Source organism: Chiloscyllium punctatum, chromosome 37 (genome assembly GCF_047496795.1).
Source record: "Chiloscyllium punctatum isolate Juve2018m chromosome 37, sChiPun1.3, whole genome shotgun sequence".
NCBI lineage: Eukaryota > Metazoa > Chordata > Chondrichthyes > Orectolobiformes > Hemiscylliidae > Chiloscyllium > Chiloscyllium punctatum.
The window spans coordinates 70,964,880-70,984,723 of NC_092775.1; the positions used below are offsets into that span (position 1 = coordinate 70,964,880).

Genomic DNA, 19,844 nt, shown 5'->3' on the forward strand with positions numbered 1-19,844 from the left:
GGAAGAACTGAGGTCACCTAAGATATTCCTCCATTTCTACTCACCAAATAGCGAGCATTACAAACTGCGAGCCAGGTAATCAAAAACAAATGTTAAAAATACACGGACATGGAGCTCAGTCCCCCTTATAGGGGGTGACTATGATGATTTCACTTGCCTCACTCAGTTGGTATCTGTCCTGGATCATCTCAGCATTCTTAGATTCAATTTCTTCCTCAGAGAAGAGAGCCAGGATTTGAAGGGATAACCTTGATCATTGACCAACCATTACTGTATTCACAACAGGACTAAAAGATGCAGGCTCAGAATATTCTAGGCTTAGTGTTAACTCTTTGGATAGTGTGCACAGACCTGCATTGTTCAGTTGGTGTGGTCATTGATGACTCCACATTCATGTGGGGTGGAAGCCTTTACTATTTATGATTTGGAGGAGCTGGTGTTGGACTGAGGTGGACAAAGTTAAAAATCATGCAACAGCAGGTTATGGTCCAACAGGTTTATCTGGAGGCACTAGCTTACAGAGCACTGCATCTTCATCAGTTGGTTGTGAAGCAGGACCATAAGATACAGAATTTATTGCAAAAGATGACAGTATCATGCTGCTGAAATGATAAACTTAGATTAATCATAATTATCATTTCAGCTGCATGACTCTGTGATCTTTTGCTGTAAATTCAGTTTTATGGTCCTGCTTTACAACCACCTGATGATGAAGAAGCAGTGCTTCGAAAACTAGTACTTCCAATAAATCTGCTGGATTATAACCTGCTGTTGTGTGATTTTTAACTTTACCATTCATGATCACTTCTGGTTGCTAATGGGATATTTTCATAATGATTTGGATGCAATTGACTGCAGCCTGCACATGTAGAACTCCTGCAGTAGCAGCAAAGCTCCTGCTCCAAGGACATGACTTGCAGAAATCTAAGGGGGAATAATAAATCGGTGAGCTTTAGCAACAATGTACTAATTATCTCCTGTAGACATACAATTAATAAACATTGAAATTGAGGACTGCTGTCACCTTCAAGATTCCCTCCCAGTGAGAGAGGACTCAGGTACTTATCCAGCAGCTAGTGGATGGAGGACGTAATTCCCGGCAGACCCTGAGTCTTCATCTCCACGACAGTCTTTCATAATCAAATAGTTGCATTGAGCCCTGTAACTCAGTTTCAGTCAAATGCGTGCTGTCATCATTGGGCCTCTTGCAGGAGTCATCATACCTTTGCAAACCAGCCCACAGCCATTGTTGGCTCATGCTCATGTTGTGCTTTGTATATCTTGTTGTCAGAGTAGTTGACTCCTGTGTGAATTTCTTTTGGATTAGTGGTGCTGGAAGAGCACAGCAGTTCAGGCAGCATCCAAGGAGCAGCGAAATCCACGTTTCGGGCAAAAGCCCTTCATCAGGAATAAAGGCAGAGAGCCTGAAGCGTGGAGAGATAAGCTAGAGGAGGGTGGGGGTGGGGAGAGAGTAGCATAGAGTACAATGGGTGAGTGGGGGAGGGGATGAAGGTGATAGGTCAGGGAGAAGAGGGTGGAGTGGATAGGTGGAAAAGGAGATAGGCAGGTAGGACAAGTCCAGACAAGTCATGGGGACAGTGCTGAGCTGGAAGTTTGGAGCTAGGGTGAGGTGGGGGAAGGGGAAATGAAGAAACTGTTGAAGTCTACATTGATGCTCTGGGGTTGAAGTGTTCTGAGGCGGAAGATGAGGCGTTCTTCATCCAGGCATCTGGTGGTGAGGGAGAGGCAGTGAAGGAGGCCCAGGACCTCCATGTCCTCGGCAGAGTGGGAGGGGGAGTTGAAATGTTGGGCCAAGGGGTGGTGTGGTTGATTGGTGCGGGTGTCCCGGAGATGTTCCCTAAAGCGTTCTGCTAGGAGGCGCCCAGTCTCCCCAATGTAGAGGAGACAGCATCGGGAGCAACGGATACAATAAATGATATTAGTGGATGTGCAGGTAAAACTTTGATGGATGTGGAAGGCTCCTTTAAGGCCTTGGATAGAGGTGAGGGAGGAGGTGTGGGCACAGGTTTTACAGTTCCTGCGGTGGCAGGGGAAGGTGCCAGGATGGGAGGGTGGGTTGTAGGGGAGCGTGGACCTGACCGGGTAGTCATGGAGGGAACGGTCTTTGCGGAAGTGGAAAGGGATGGGGAGGGAAATATATCCCTGGTGGTCGGGTCTGTTTGGAAGTGACGGAAATGTCGGTGGATGATTTGGTTTATGCGAAAGTTGGTAGGGTGGAAGGTGAGCAACAGAGGCGTTCTATCCTTGTTATGGTTGGGGGGGTGGAGTCTGAGGGCGGAGGTGCGGGATGTGGACGAGATGTGTAGAAGGGTATCTTTAACCACGTGAGAAGGGAAATTGCGGTCTCTAAAGATGGAGGCCATCTGGTGTGTTCTGTAGTGGAACTGGTCTTCCTGGGAGCAGATATGGGGGAGGTGGAGGAATTGGGAATACGGGATGGCATTTTTGCAAGAGGTAGAGTGGGAAGAGGTGTAATCCAGTAGCTGTGGGGGTCAGTGGGTTTATAAAAAATGTCAGTGTCAAGTTGTTCATCATTAATGGAGATGGAGAGGTCCAGGAAGGGGAGGGAGGTGTCAGAGATGGTCCAGGTAAACTTAAGGTCAGGGTGGAATGTGTTGGTGAAGTTGATGAATTGCTCAACCACCTCAAGGGAGCACGAGGTGGCACCAATGCAGTCATCAATGTAGCGGAGGAAGGTGCACACCTGCCTTTTGCAGTCAGCTCTCTGAAGCATGGAGTTTCTCGATTGGATAGAAGTTAATTTCAGTGGGGTGTAGATGGAATGAGACGTAGATACATGTAGATAGACACCTTACCACCTGCTGGTGACATATTTAGATGACCTGAAGAGAGAAATCTAAAATGGCTGATTTTTTTCCCTCAATAGCAATAATCTGATATGTGGCCTTTCACCTTACTAATTTCACATTCCCACTGGAAAACCCTGTTGCATGGAAGAGCTGAGGTTACCAAAGATAGCAAGGTCAATCTCTTCCTCCATTTGTACTCACCAATCACCCACATGACCTTTCCAATTTAGGTGACTTCAGTATATCCATAGGGCAGGATTTTCTAATCTCTGCCTCAGTGATGGGAATGTCAGGAACAGACAGAAAGAAGTGACTTATCCCCTCAATCTTGCTTTGCTATTCAATAAGTTCATGGCTGATCTGATCCTTGAATATTGTCACCAAACCCTGATAACTTCCATCCCATTGCAAAATCTAAACAGCTCTGCCTTAAAAGTATCCAATGTCAGAACTTTTTTTGGAAAAAAAATTGACATTTGCTTTCCATCACGTTTTTTAAAAGGGATTCTTAGCATAATGGCCACTGAAATTTCTCACCATATCTTACCTGAAGCGTCTCATTTGTCCCTACAGTTGTATTACAAATGTAGAAAGGGGCACGTGATGGCATGGTCTGCAGCTCATGATGGATACCATCACACTGAGCACCACCTTGCAGCCAGGTACCCGCACCCATTTACCATGTTCCCTTTAATCTCACACCACCCCGGCAGCTGATTTCTAATCATCAGCCCTCCCTTGTAGAGTCCCAGTACTTTGAACTTGACATCCACCAGCCTCCCTGCCACTGAGCCCTGATATTACACCTAATTGATGCTCCTCACACTTCCCCTGTAGAGGACAGAGTGGTGGTCACTACCATTAACTCTCCTATAGCCTACCATGCCCTCCAATGTTGTTTTGCACACTTGAGTGTCCCTGCTTCATCACCCTTGCTATTCTATCTCCACCAATGCCTGGTTTTCCTCTCTGCCTGGACTCTCCCAACCCTTTTGGTGGTACACCTTTGCTCCCATTTCTGCTCCTCCACTACCCGGACTGTCTTAACTATTGATGGATGGACACACTGGATTGTATTCACTCCAGATCTCTGACCACCTTCAGTTAACAGTCAGTAGACATGACTGATGAGACCCCTGACCACTGTCTTTACAGTTCCCTGACTGTTGAAAGAATTCCCCAGACCGCTGGTGTAGTCAGACAGATCTCCCAAGCAAGTTATTGACCATGGCTAAGCTCATGGATTGTGTGCACACTGTGCCCCAGGTGTACTCCCTGAAAAACAGCAGTCCCCATTTGAACATGCTGTTGCTGTTAAACTGGCATCATTTCATATCTGACGTCATACATCAATAGTCCCCTCCACCCTCCGATAGATTCATAGAATCATACAGTATGGAAGAGGCCCCATTGAATCTGCACTGACCAAAAAAATCTACTCTAGTCCCAATTTCCAGCATCTGACTTTGAAATAATGTTATTTCAAGCGCTCATCAAGTTTTTTTTTAAAGATTATATAATTTCCTGCCTCAACTTCCCCGCCAGTAAATGCATTCCAGATTCAACCACCCTCTAGATGAAAACATTTTTCCTCAAAACCCCTTTAAGCCTCCTGCCTTTCACTTTAAATTATGCCCCCTTGTCATTGAACCTTCAATTAAGTAGAACAGCGATCTCCTATTTACCCTATTCATGCCCCTCAATCTTATACATTTCTGCCTTCAGCCTCTCAGCCTTCTCTTCATTAAACAAAACCTGACCTTGCCCAGCCTCCCTTTGTAGCTAAACTACTCCATTCCAGGCAATCTCCTGGTGAATTTCCTCGGCACCCCCTTCAGTACAATCACACCCTTCCTGTAGTGCAGTGACCAGAATTGCATACGGTACTTATGTTGTGGCCTAATCTAAGTCCTGTACACCTCTGTAGAAATCTTCCTGCTCTTATCATCTAAGTAACGACTGATAGATGCAAGTGTCTTGTACTTAAATACTCTATAAACCTGTCCTGTCATCTTCAGGTATATGTGGACTAACATCCCAAGATCCCCGTGTTCCTCTGATCTTCCTACTGTCCTGCCATTCATTGAGTACTCCCTTGTCTCTTTACGGCTTCCAAGTGCATCATTTCACATTTATCATGGTTAAATTTCATCTGCCACTGATCTGTCCATCTAACAAACCCATCTAGGGTGGCATGGTGGCTCAGTGGTTAGCAATGCTGCCTCACAGCACAGGGACCTAGGTGCGATTCTTGCCTTGGGCAACTGTGTGGAGGTTGCACATTCACCCTGTGTCTGCGTGGGTTTCCTCCAGGTGCTCCAGTTTCCTCCTACAATCCAAAGATGTGCAGGTCAGGTGAATTGGCCATGCTAAATTGCCAGTAATGTTAGGGGCATTAGTCAGGGGTAAAAATAGGATCTGGGTGGGTTACTCTTCAGAAAATCATGACTTGTTCGGGCTTGTTGGGCCAAAGGGCCTGTTTTCATATTGTAGGTAATCTAATCTATATCCTCCTATAATCTAACACCTTCTTCATTGTCAACAAATCAGCCAAACATCATGTCTCTGCAAACATGCAAACAATAAAGGGACCCAACACTGCTTCTTATTGCATGCCTCCAGACACACAAACAGCCTTCTACCACCACACTCTGTCATTAACCACTTAGCCAGTTGTGGAACCAACTTTCCAAGTTACCTTGGATCCCCTGTGTGCCATTCTACCTTGCTTATCAGTGTCCCATATGGGACTTTGACACAGGCTTTGCTGTATCAGCATCAACCCCACTACCCTCATCTACACACTCGGTCACATCTTCGGAAACTTTAATAAAAATTATTTTAGGCATGACCTCAGTCTGTAATTCCCTGGTTTATATGTCCTGCCTTTCTTTATAAGTTGAACCATAATAGCTTTCCTTTAATCCTTTCCTGAGGCCAGAGAGGAATTAAAGATTGGGTGTAATTTCCTCCCTCATCTCCCATAACCGTCTGGAATAACAACTCATTCAGACCTGGGGATTTGTCCAGTTTTAACCTGCAATATCTCCTCACTCCCTATGTCAAACTGTTCAAAAACCTCACAGTTCCTCTTCCTGAATTCTCGATCCATATCCTCCTCCAAAGTAAAGACAGATGTGAAGTATTTATTTAACACACCAATAATATCCTTCACTTCCAAGCACAAATTGTCCCCTTGGTACTTCCTATATTTTTCCTAGTTATCCTCTTCCTCTTGATATAAAATGCTTTGGAATTCTCTTTAATCCACCCACCAGTAATTTTTCATGTCCCGTCTTTGTTTTATGAAGTTCTCCCCTTCACATTCTATATCTATAGGAGTTTTCTTTTCTCTCTTTATACCTGTTAAAAGCCTTTCCATTCCTTCTTAACCAGTCATGAATACTCCAGACATTTAGGGTTATCTGACCTTGCTGCTCCTACATTTCACATGAGAGGGAGCATGTTGGGCTTGTACTCTCACCAATTCTCCTTTGAATTCCATTCCTACTCATGGACATGAAAAGCAACCTGCTTGTGTGCCTTTGTGAAACAGCATGTCAGTGTGACAGTATTGATCGCCTTTGATGCTGACCAAAGCAGTAACACACTAACAGTGAATGACATGGCAAGGCATGGATGGGACAAGCATACAGGCAGATGCCATATCAGCAAGACTGCAGCCCTGAAATGCAGGCTGGCCCAATCTGTGAGTTGGGTGTAAAATAGCACTCCTGCAGCCTTTCAATGCTAGTGGCCTGCTGTGTTTCCTAATGAACCTGCATTAGACAGATGCCATAATGGTCACGGGAGGTTGGCAAATGCCAGATGCCAAGCCTATTGACAAGGAGTTGAGAGACTAGTGCCTATGGATTAAACCCTGAAATACTGATTGATGATGAAGAATATGGAAGATCCTCATGGCTTGCAGTTGAAGTCACCAGATACCCACTCTGATTTCCTTGCTGAGATTTCTTATTAACTTATTTGGCATATTTAGTAAGATAGCAAGTTGAATAAACGGAATCAGGCCATTAATAAACATTTAACAAGCTAGAATGGCCCTTAATTGATAACTTACTGCTACCCAGCGAGACACGCCTTACCACTTGGAAAAAGGACAATAGATGCAGTGAAATTTTCCCAATGTGGAGATGATTCCTGACTTGGACTTACCATTTGATTCAGCTACAAATCCTACTATAGCCCACATTGTTCATAGCACTGTAGAATTCTGCCCATGTCTCTGCTTTCAGTGGCTATAAAGGAAGACCATTCCAAACAGTAAGGATCCTCTGTGAGCAAACATTTCTCCTCTTGTCTGTTTTAAATGGATGACTTTTTTTTTAAAACAGTGACCTCAATGTTGAAATTCTCTCACCAGAGGAAATATCCTGTCCACATTCATTCTGTTAAAACACCTCAGGATATTAATGTTTCAATTAAGTTGCCACTTACCCTTCTAAACAGCAGCAGATATAAGCCTAACCTTCTAATCCTTCCTTATACCTCAACCCTTTCTTCCAAGTATTCGTGTTGCAAACCTTCTCTGTACTACCTCCAATACATTTACACAATTTTTAAATAAGCAGACTGGTCTTGTATGTGGTCTCACCTATGCACTATATAACTTCTAATTTTGTAATTCAACTCCCTTTGCAACAAATGATAACATTCTATTAGATTTCCTCATGGTTTGTTGCACCTGCATTCTAACCTGTTGTGAAACAAAAATGAGCATACTGAGATCACTCAGCTAAATGGTCAATTTTAAATTTCCTCTTTGCCAAGTTTTTGCCCATTCACTTAATTCTTTATCCACAGCACATATTATTTCTTCAAAGAACTGAAATAAAGTCTTTAAATATGGCGTCATTAAAGGAAATAAAAATGTTTACTTTGCCTGAATACTTGGAATTTTTCTTTTGTCCTGCTATATCACTGTAACTAATAACTTGCAACATTTTCTTCATGTTAGGCTGTCTGGGCCATGCCTCCCTCACTTTTTCAATAACGGAGCTCACAATCTAATGGAGCTACTACAAAATAATTTTGCAAAATTAAAACTAGCTACCTCACTATCCACTTCTTTCAAAACCTTAGGATGAAACCAGTCAGGCCTTGGGGACTTGTTATTCTATGGTTCCAACAATCTTCTCAGTACCACTCCCTTTGTGATTGTGATTTTCCTGAGTTTCTGCTTCTTTTCATTTCCTGATTTACAGCTGTTTTTCAGATGTTCCTTGTATCCTCCACTATGAAGACCCATGCAAAGTTAACTAATTTATCTGACATCTCCTTTCATCATCCTTCCAACTCTTCTATATGGTTCTGAAACTTGGACTACATATAGACACCACCTCTAGGCCCTTGAAAAGTATCTTCAATGTGATGGATTTTTTGCATCAGCTGGGAGGATAGTGTACTAACATCAGCATCTTTGAAGCAGCTAACATCAGTTGCATTGAGAACATAATTAGCCGAAACCAACTCTGTTGGACTGACAACATGCTTTGGATGCAAGCGCTCTGATTGCTAAAGCAAATTCTCTTCACCCAGCTCAAGGACAGCACTCAAAGGAAAGAAGGACAACTGAAACATTTCAAAGACTCTCTTAAGTCATCCATCAAGAAATGCAACATAGGTATCTTTGCATGGGAGTCCGTCGTTCAGCAGAAACTAACTTGGAAGAAATTCCTGTGTGAGGAGACAATTCTTTGAGAATACCTTACATCAAGAGGTAGTACAGAAAAGGAACTGGAGAAAAGAATGCCAATGATCTCAAGGCCAAAGACCAGTTCCACCTCCTGGAAATACCTGTCAAATATGTGGTCAGAGGTTAAGCAATACAGCAGTGAATCTGCACAGTTACTACCTGCGCTGTTTGAGTTCATGTATCTCTGGACATCGGAGAGCATGTAGGAAAAATTAACAAACAGTGAAATTCACAGCTGGCCTTGGAGGAACCTGTTTGGGAGAACTCCCAGCACAAGAACAGAGAAGTAAATGTAACCTTGCTGTAAGTCTATAGGAGTGAGTACAGTGTGTTCTTTATAAACAAGACTGAAGGGACAACTTTTTCACACAGAGGGTGGTGTGGAGGCTGGTACAATTACAGCATTTAAAACTGATCTGGATGGGTATATGAATAGGAAGGATTTAGAGGGATCATGGGCCAAATGCTGGCAAATGGGAATAGATTAGGTTAGGATATCTGGGTGGCATGGACAGGTTGGACCGTTTGTTTCCTTGCTGTACATCTCTATGATTCTAGGATTGGACTCATCAGCCACATGAGGACCCACAGAACTCATGATCAGTGACACAGAATTTCCTCGATGGAGAACCATACTCATTATTGGTGACAATGACAATTTTCCATTATTAATTCCCTGCGCTCAATTCCCATTGGACCAATATTCCCTCTATTCAATATTTTCATTTATTACCATCTATTGAATCTCTTACTGTTTCTTTTATGCTTTTAGCTTGTTTTCTCTCATACTAAATTTCCCTTCTTATTAGGAAATAGTTGCTTTTAAAAAAAATGTTCAATCTTTTGATATGCCACCAAACGTTGCGCAATTATATGGGCAGCACGGTGGCTCAGTGGTTAGCACTGCTGCCTAACAGGGTCCCAAGTTTGATTTCAGCCTCAGGCAACTGTCTGTGTGGACTTTGCACATTCTCCCTGTGTCTGCTTGGGTTTCCTCCCACAGTTCAAAGATGTGCCGATCAGGTGAATTGGCCATGTTAAATTGCCCATCGTGTTAGGTGCATTAGTCAGAGGGAAATGGATCTGGGTGGGTTACTCTTCGGAGGGTTGGTGTGGACTCGTTGGGCCAAAGGGCCTGTTTCCACACTGTAGAGAATCCAATCTAATCATACTGTTTATTTAAATTTGACTTTTACATTTTTAGTTGGAATTTTTCTTTCTAAATGGAATGTATGCGCTCTATGTTTTCTGAAATATTCCCTTAAAGGTCTGTCACTACATTTCTATTGACTCCTTAACCTAATCTGCTCACTTTCCTTAGCTTTGTTGTTGAGCCCTCATAATAGCCCTTTATTGAGTCTTCAACCCATTTCACTGTCCTTCAAAATAATTTCAAAGAGAAGAAGCTGCCTAAGTTACCAGACTCCTGAGTTACCAGCAGGTCTATCAACCCAGCTTCATAAATGGATTGCGGATTTCTAACTCCTGCTGTGGACATTTGGACTCCATCTTAAAAGCAAGGATATTCATTGAGTAGTATCACAGAGTTAATCCGTACTCCAGTTTTTGCTAATTAAATTATCTCTTTATCCTTTCTGATTCAGTTTCTGCTTGTACATTTGCCAGTGTGCCTATGTTACAAACGATATCCTTTATGCTTGCCCCAACGAACTATATGTGAACTAAACCCTTCTTTGAAATTAACTTTGCCATAGAGCTGTTGTGATCCTTACAAAGTCAGAGCTCTCAGCAGAGGGAGTGGGGAAGTACAGCAACTTTGTTCAAAATGGGGAAAATTAAATAACAATCTGCTTATGGACAAGTGATGAGAATAGGGAGAGAGATTTGTGCAAATGATGAGTTTTAAAACAAAGATCAGTCTGACCCCTGACTAAAATGGTTATAAAAGGCAATGAAATGCAATTTTGTGACATTTGTTTGTTTTACACTCTTCTGAAGGTTATTTATTGGGCCATAGGTCACCTGTATATCAGCAAATTTGAAAAAGGACTATGGAATTGGACTCTGGAATATACACTGCACTGTCTTTCAATAGCTGTTTTTGAATAACAAAGGAAAGACAAGAAAAAGTGGATTTGTTATCAAGAAATAGAAGCTGAAAATGTGTTGCTGGAAAAGCACAGCAGGTCAGGCAGCATCAAAGGAGCAGGAGAATTGACGTTTCGGGCATCAAGAAATAGAAGCTAAGTTTCTCTCTCAAGCTCAGAGCCAGTGTCTGGTGAAAAAAAACTTGAAAAGATAGTTATTCACTGAGAATTCAATGATATCAGTAAGTTTCACCACTGTCAATGAAACGAGACATCAGCTAAACTGTCAGGCCTCAGGTGATTATCAGTGATGCTAAGAATATTAAACAGCAATTGCCTTGCGTTTTTGTCATGACTAGATGCCCTCTTACTTGTTAAGTTATCTGTGTTTGTGTGGGTTTAATAATTTTTTTTGCTGGGGGGGGTGGGTGTTGGTCGCTAAGTCAAATGCTATTTATTTTACTCAAATAATTCTTCTAATTTGGCTCTTTCATTTTGATCTAGCTAATTATGTTTAATTTAAATGCAATGACTGCATGCTAAAAATAAATTAAACTATGTGTGACCAACTGAGAGGCGGTGAAAGAGAAGTGATTCCCCCTGTTCACCTTGTCATAAATTTAGAAACTCATGGTGCAATTACAAGCCATTGAATAATGAAAGATTGGGCTGATGAAACAAATTGTTTCTCTGAAAACTTCTCAAAATAAAGAAACTACAGAGAAGGTTTTCTTGTTCCTCAAATTTTTAAAAGTGCTGAGGTGCCCACAGTTGACATCAATGTCTTCGTGGAGCAGGGTGAACAAACATATGAAAAGGTAAACACTTGTCCTTGGAAGAATTAGAAGGAGTAGCCTACGCATTTAGAGGTAAATTAAGTAAAAGTAAATTAAAGCTGAATTAAGAATACATTTCCAACAGATAGGAGAAAGTGAGGACTGCAGGTGTTGGAGATCAGAGCTGAAAAATGTGTTGCTGGAAAAACGCAGCAGGTCAGGCAGCATCCAAGGAGCAGGAGAATCGACGTTTCGGGCATAAGCACTTCTTCCTGCTCCACTTTTCCAGGAACACATTTTTCATTTCCAACAGATAATAAAGAGGGAGAATTCCAGGAAAGGATAGACAATGAAAGTCATTCTGAACCATACTTGACTTGGTCTTGAGGGCTGATTCAAGTTTGCACATTTAATCTCTAGGTTTTATGCAGAAACGGTTGACACCATCTTTATCGCATTGGAAAGCTTAGAACAGCAGTTAAAGTGGCCAATTCATCCTTGGGTACTACTATTACAGAATAGGTTGATAGGCAAACTCACAAGGTATAAACTCTTTGTACCAGGCAGACAACCACTGACAATGACACAGCACAAGGACTTTTAAAATGTGCCCCAGCAGGAGCTAGAAGCATGCCGGCAAAATTTCCATAATCTTTAGAAATGCCTTGACCAGTGATATCAGGAAATTGAACTTAAGCAGCATGCTTTTGATCATTGGGTAGAGGCACTAAAAATTGATGCCATCTACAAAAGCTAGCTGAATTAATTCTCCACAAGGTACTAACAACTAAATACTGTTTACAATTTGGATTCATGTTGATTGAAAGAGAGGGCAAGGACCCAGACAAAGCACAAAGCTGACCGATGAATATGGGCACTATGACAAACTAAAAAGAGAAGAGAACAAAGCAGAGAGATCGGAATAGGAGAGATCAGATTAAGAGAAGTGAGAAGCTGCCTCAAGATCTACAATTGCAGGAAGCCCTGGGTATATAAAAGAAAATCATTGGCTCCAATATTTTCTAGAAACTCAGGCTGCACAATCAGTGTCTCTAGCATTAAAGATGTCAGTGTTTGCTCAGGCATGACTGTGGATCAGGACAGCTGTCAGGTGTTTGTACCAAAAGGAATGGTGACTGCTTAAAAAAAACAGAAAGAGAATTCACATTATCTGAGAAACTGCATGCTCACAGACCTTTCCACTTCACAAAAACACGAGATTCTTCCCCTAGCTGAAAACTAAATTGCAGTGTGCTGACAAAAGGGTTCATGGGGAAGTGTAAAGAAGTGGCACTGGTTACAATTTACTGAGAGAGTGAACTTTTGTGGCCTCTCAAAACAGTGGAGGTCATCCTAAATTTGCCAAGGTCAAGGATAAGTATTTTGTTTGAAAATAATTTGGCAACATATACCCCTCAAGCAGAAAAGGACAGCAGAGAGAGAACAGGGAGGCTGGAGAGAAACAGCAGCCTACACCAAGTAAGCTGGAAATGGAGGTTCAGAAATTCAATGGTACCAAATTTTGTGAGGATTAGATTTAATGAAGAAGAGTCTGCCTGATTAAACTAGTGGAAAATGACAGAGGCCAGGAATAGAGATAGGTTCAGAAGTTCTACAGGGGGTTGTAAAACCCTATGATTTGAAGTAGCCCAGAAGGATCATTCAAATTAAACAGGGCCGAAAATAAGTCAGAGATACCAGAAATGATCAGGACAGATCATGAAAACTTAAAAGTGCCAAAGCTAGACCGATAGCCACATAAAAGGCAGCAAGTAGGGCAGAACTGAAGCCTCATTTAATGGAAGAGTCACAGGGAGTAGAACCAAAGCTGAACATTCACCTTGTGGCAGTAGTCTTCCAATAAAAACATTTGGGAAACATTTGGGACAAACCCATTCCCAAAACAAACAGAAAAGAGAATGGAACATATTACCAGTAGGAATGACTGTGGAGGTCACAGGGACATCGCAGTGAATTAAACATAGACCGACCTGGGATATCAAAGGATCAAAACCAAGTCTCAACCCCAACCAGTCAGATCAAGTTGATGTAAGGTTAAATGAGCATTAGGTGCAAGATGAAAATCCAGGCACCCTGTGGGAGATAAACCCACTAACCTCCTAGAAATCTAATTTATTAAAAAAAAATGGATTATGAAACGTGGCAGTGAAGGGTTAAGTTTTTGGAACATGGCGCAGCTTGGTGCATAAATCCATTGCCAATCCCAAAGCAGGTTTTCAAGCCAGGTTATGATGAAGAGAGTGAATAAGGATTCAATATTTGCATTATTATTTCATATTGATCTGGTAGGAGGACACTTACTGCAAATTCAAAGGAGAAGTATTCTTTGCATCTGTACTTTGTGGTCGGGAGATGTTATGATGATGGCAAACATGGATGTTGATATTCAGCTCCAATGATCCGATTTCAATACGAGGGTCCTATGTGGACTAAAGTGACTTTTGAAAAGGACAATTATGAACCTAAAATGGCTGCTGTCACCTCCTGACCAGGCTGGAAAAAGCTCATGAAACCATGAAGAATTAGTTGTAAGTGAAATTGATCTCAGAATAAAATTGTACTGAAACTCAGATCTATATCTCCCATTTGATGCACACCTATCTGGAAGGTAAGTGGGGATGGAAGTCACTTGCAGATCATCTCTCTTGAAAAAAAGCAACAGAGCTGGACTTGAGAGCACTGAACTATATTCAAAGAGCTGTTCATGAGCTGCAGAGAGACATGAGAAAATGTAAGAACAGGAATACACACTCCCACTCACCATTTGTCAATGCCAAATGATAAAGCAACTTAGAAAAACACCATTAACTGAAATGTTGATATTAGCTAACTTTGCCACTGCTGAAGAAACAAGTAAACAGCTAAATAGTCAGGACTTGGCTCTTTCTCAAACCTCACAGACACTAAAAACTTAAAGTTCAAATTGCCTTTACTTTCTGATTGGAAATAAATACGTTTCCCAACTTTCCTTTTTAAGCTGAAACATCTGAATGTTTTATGTCATGATTTTAATTTTTTTTAAGTTGGTGATAAAATTCCTCCTTCTTTCACTCCAGAAAACCCTGTACCTTTAGCTCCTTTATTTTGATCTCATTAATTATGTTTAATTGAAGTGTGATAGCTGTATGTCTTAAAGGAAATTAAATATTTGTATGTCCGTCCGGTAGACGGTTAAAAAGAGAAGAGATACTACCTCCCCATCTGATCATAAAATAGATTAAAACCATTCTGGAATTCCATTTCACAGGTAGGACCTCAATTATTCATGTCATTTATTAATGATTTGGATAATGGCATAGAAAGCCATATATTCAAAATTGCTGATGATGCAAAGTTAGATGGCATGGTAGATAACATAGACAATAGCATAAAATTACAATGAGATATTGATACAAAAAGTGAATGGTCAAAACTGTGGTACGTATAAGCCAGTGTGAGGTTATCTATTTTAGACTGAGAAAGAATACATCAAGGTGCTGTCTAGTTGGTATGAAGTTAAATACAGTGGATGTTCGAAGAGACTTGGGGGTTCAGGTACAGAGATCTTTAAGATGTCACAAACAGGTGCTGATAATAATCAAGAAAGCTAATTGATTGCTGACTTTATATTTCAATGACTGGAGTATTAGGATGCAGAAGTTATATTGCAAAACCCTGGCTAGATTGGACTTGGAGTACTGTCAGCAGTTCTGGGCACCAGACCTCAAGGAGGATATATTGTTGTTGTAGGAAGTACAACGTAGGTTAATAAGAATAATACCTGTTCTTCAGGGGTTATGTTATGAAGAGAAATTATACAAACCTGGCCTGTTTTTTGTAGGTTTTAGAAGATTATGGGTGATCTGATAAAAGTCTTCAAGATGGTAACAGGAAAATTCAGGGTAGATAAAGATAAATTATTTCCATTGGTTGGGGATTCTAGAACCAAGGGGCATAGTCTGAGAATTAAGGAGAATCCATTAAGGAGAATGTTAGGAAGGACTCGTACTTACAAAAGGTGGAAAAGGTTTGTAACTCTCTTCCACAAATGGTACTGGTATAAGATGAGTTGTTAATTTTAAATTTGAAATAGATAATTCTTTGTAAGCATATGTATTAAAGGATATAATCTAAGGCGGGAATATGGAGTTAGGCCACAGATCAGCCATGATCTCATTGAATAGTGGAACAGGCTCAGGGGGCTTAACGGCCTACTCCTGGCCCTATGTTATAGTTGCTCAGCTGATAGCACACATGCCTCTGAATCGGAAGGATGTGGGTTCAAGCCCCACTAATAGTTTGACTATAAATATTAAAAACAGCCAGTCCAATGGACTACTGAAGGCATCCTGCACTGTTCCCACTTTTCTGATGAAATGTTAAATCAAGGGTCCTTCTGCTTCCTTAGTGGATATAAAAAATCCTTTGGCATCTTTTCACTGAAAAGGATGTAAGTTATCCTTAATGACCTGGACAATATCTATCACTTAATTAACATCATGAGAACAGATTATCTGGTCATTATCACATTGCTGTTTATGGAAATTTGCTATGTGCTAATGTTAGCTGTCATATGATCTATCTAGACAGGCTGGAGGCTGGAAGAACATGGCAAGCCAGGCAGCGTTAAGAGGTAGAGAATTTGATGTTTCGGGTGTAACCCTTCTTCAGGGCTGGGGGTGGATGTGGGGGCAGTTGTAGATAAATGAGGTGGCAAGGGCAGGGTGGTGAAGTGGAGATAGGTGAAGACAGGCAGAGGATATGACCTAGTTGGTCAATGGGAGGAGTGAATCCGGTTGGTAGCAGGGAGCAGTGGAAGGAATTGGGTGGGGTTTGGATGGGGGTCGGGGATGGGAAGGGAGTTTGGGAATGGGAAGGGAGGTTATTTAAAATTGGAGAACTCAATGTTGAGTCAAAGGCAGGTATAGCTTGGAATAATGACAGCACTTCAAAAATAGTTTGTTGATTAAAAAGTGCTTTGGAACATTCCTGTGGTTCAGGAAAGGTGCTGTATAAAAACATTTGTCTTTCATGTTAAAAAAAAACCTAAATTTTATAAATAGATGAAGAGAGTACAAAAAGCAAAGTGACATTGAACTTTTATAAAATGCTGGTTTGGCTGCAAGTGGAGCATTATGTCCAGTTCTGAGGAGCAGACTTTAAGAAAGATGTAAAGACATTAGAGTGGGTGCAGAAACAAACTGTCGAATGTGGGGACTGCAGATGCTGGAGATGAGAGTCGAGAATGAAGTGCTGGAAAAGCTTAGCAGGTCAGGCAGCATCCAAGGAGCAGGAGAATTGGTGTTTTGGACAAAAGCACTTCATCAGGAAATCCATCATCCCTAATGAAGGGCTTTTGCTCAAAGCGTCAATCCTCCTGCTTCTCAGATGCTGCCCAACTAAGCATTTCCAGCACCTCATTCTCGACTCAGAAACAAAATCTACAAGTATAGTTCTGGAGAAGTGGTGTCTTTGCAATTTCTGTTATGTAGATTGGTTGGAGACACTGGGGTTGTTTTTCTTCGAGAAGTTTGAGAGATCTGTCAGACATGTTCAAAGTAGCGTGGGATCTGTACAGCAAGAAACTTTTCACTGATAAAAGTGTCTGGAATCAGAGGACAGCAATGCAAGGTGGATGGCAAAAGAACGAAAGGTAACATGAGGAAAAAAAGTTTTCATTTTGCAATGAGTCCCTGCGATCTGAAAAGCTCAGCCTGTCAGTTGGTGGAAGCAGAATTAAAGGTGACATTCAAAAGGGATTTGAGTAATTGTGTGGAAGAAAAATAAGGATTGCAGGGCTAAGGGGAAAATGCAGGGTGCCGGAACCAGCTGAGTTGCTCTTGCGGAGAGCTGGCATGGACAGTGAAGGGTCACATAACATCCTTCTATGCTGCAATAATTCAGCGGCTCCACATTGATGGCATCTGTAATTGATCATATTTTACTCCTATTTGTATAAGCTACTACTTCAAGTGCCATTTTAAAACATTACAAAGTTGAAATACAATCCAAAAGAACCTTAACTTGTTCATAGCTGACAAAAAAATTTGTGTTTTCTGTACATTTAACAGTTAATAAAAAAATGCAAATTTAATTCAGTAGACCACAGATATAATTGAATAACCAGACAGGCTCACACTAGACCACTTAAGCCCAGGAGGTTGTTTGGGAGTTCGTGTCTCACAGTTTCTTTATCTTGATCTCAAGGACAGGTATAGCATTATCTTTCCAGAGCATTGACCACTACTTCAATAATATGCCTTCATACTTCACATCAACTTGCACTCTTTTTTACCCGCGCAAACCCCCCCCCCCCCCCCGCCATGTTCTCCAAATTTCAAACACCATACATTCAAAGAGCATTGTTTTCATAGCAAAGTGTTTGTAATGCTTGCTTTCAATCATCCAGCACAATGACATAGATTAAAGCAAATGCTGTTTATTTATAAGACGGTCATGTATATGGTCCAGAAAAAAATTGTGATCTTTCCTTTGTCAAGCCAAATAAAAACTGCCAAACAGTTATTTACAAGAAAGCTACTTAAAGTTACTATAGACTTCAACTTCACTTGATACCTTAACTCAACTTTGACCTTTTCAAACATCTTCTTATTTGCTTACCAATTACATTCAATCTGAGCTTGCTTAACATTTATGAGGAGGTTTCTTCAACTCATTATGACAGAGATTTATAAATATTGTAGACAACCAATAATACACACAACAGGAAACTCAGTATAGGTGCAGGCTCTTCCAAAAATATGAATAAGAATAATAGTTCAGTAATGATTTCAAATATATTAATATAAAAGGACACATCTCACATTGTGAGCTATAGTGTTGCCACTTGATACGTACCACAATCAGATGCAACTTCAAACAATATACACTGTGATGAATTTTAAATACATTTCGAAAAGTGAAGAGAAATAATTTCATAATTTCACGAGCTCGTTTCATTAATATACTCTGGTAAAGCATTATTTATTTTGAACAAGAAACTTTCCTTCATTGTACTCTACTCTTTCACACACTTGGAAGTAAAATCATTTGTTTTAGAATGATTACAACAAATGTAAACTAAATATTAATTTTATACATACCACTTCATTTTGATCACTAGGTACTGTTTTAGTTACTTCATTTCAACATAATTTTCTATTTGGGACACCCATCTGTCATCAAGTAATAAAACATATGTGTTCAGTTTAAAACAAAAGCAGCAAAAACAGTAACTTTTCCAGGATCATAATAAAAAGTCATTCAAGAATGTGTCTTATTGTAATGTACAATCCTCCTGATAATGTTGCTCAATGAAATTACAAAGCCAAAGTACAGTATTTATAGTATCATTATAAACTCTGGATATAATCCCTTGTTGCTAATCTACAGTAACAGCTCGTAGCTGAGCTACACTTATTACTAATGATACATACTCCATTCATTGTAAATATTGACACAAAGACAATGCTTTGACGTAAAGAACAAAGCATTAAAGAAAAATGCTTACCCCTAAGCGTCTGCTACGAATCTTCACATATCCCTGCTTGACAATGTCATTAAAATTTGAAGCCATTACTTTTCTGCTCAGCTCAGTTACTGAATATTATGTCAGTACTGTACTCCAGCTCCAAATGCAGTTTCTCCCGCTCTCAGTTTATCCACAGCTCAGCATCTGCTTAAACCTCCCGGCCCAGGGGCTAGCAGCAAGGCTTATTCCACCTACAAAGTGAGGGAGAGACAGTGAGACGGTATGTCACAGTGGGAACGCATCAGCTGATACTCGATCATTGCTGCTTCACGGAATGTACCACCATTCTCACTCACTGAAGGGCTGATGTCAAAGGGTTCACGTCTACTAGAATGAAGTTACTGGCTCAAGCACAATGCTCTGATGCCAAAGATTTCAGCTTCTGTCAAAGACCTACGTAAATACTATTGTTAGCTTCTTCAATAAAGCAAATCTTTTGGAGCATTTTACACTTGCATGGAAAGCTCAGTGCACAAAACAGATAAGAAATTAAAACAACCCTTCAGAAAAATATAAGAAAGCTACTGTTATTTTTACAATTGCCTATTTTCTAGACTACGTTTAGTGTTGTGATTCGAGTCCCTGCTTAAAATGTACATTATAGTGTACATTTGCTGCATGAAGCCTGACTCATAAAGCAATCCAAACCTGAAGGCTTTACCTTTGTGAAATTTAGCACAGGAAATCTGGATATTAAATAAAGTATAGCTGTGAGTTGTTCTCAAACTATTAATCATTGCATCTGTCAAATATATGTAATTACTTCATCAGCAGCATAAATAGCTAAATCCTTTGATGAGTGCAGCAAGTTTGTTGCAATTAACTTTGCATATAACAAATGCAAAACCAAAAGCATGTTTGTTTATTTGCATTTGTTTCAGTAATAATAAAAATAAGCAGTCTCAATATTTAATTATCTCATGCATTGAATTATTGAATCTC

The 19,844-nt window shown here is 40.6% G+C and overlaps 1 protein-coding gene across 2 annotated transcripts in view; it reads right to left on the reverse strand.

The window, feature by feature from the left end:
* LOC140463195 (docking protein 5-like) overlaps positions 1–19,200 on the reverse strand; it is a 447,686-nt gene extending 428,486 nt beyond the window's left edge. For both annotated transcript variants that reach the window (XM_072556986.1, XM_072556987.1), the window contains exon 1: positions 18,882–19,200. In XM_072556986.1, the coding sequence (XP_072413087.1) occupies positions 18,882–18,947 (66 nt within the window). In that variant the 5' untranslated portion in view covers positions 18,948–19,200. The remainder of the gene's footprint in view (positions 1–18,881) is intronic.
* Between the last annotated feature and the right edge of the window lie 644 nt (positions 19,201–19,844).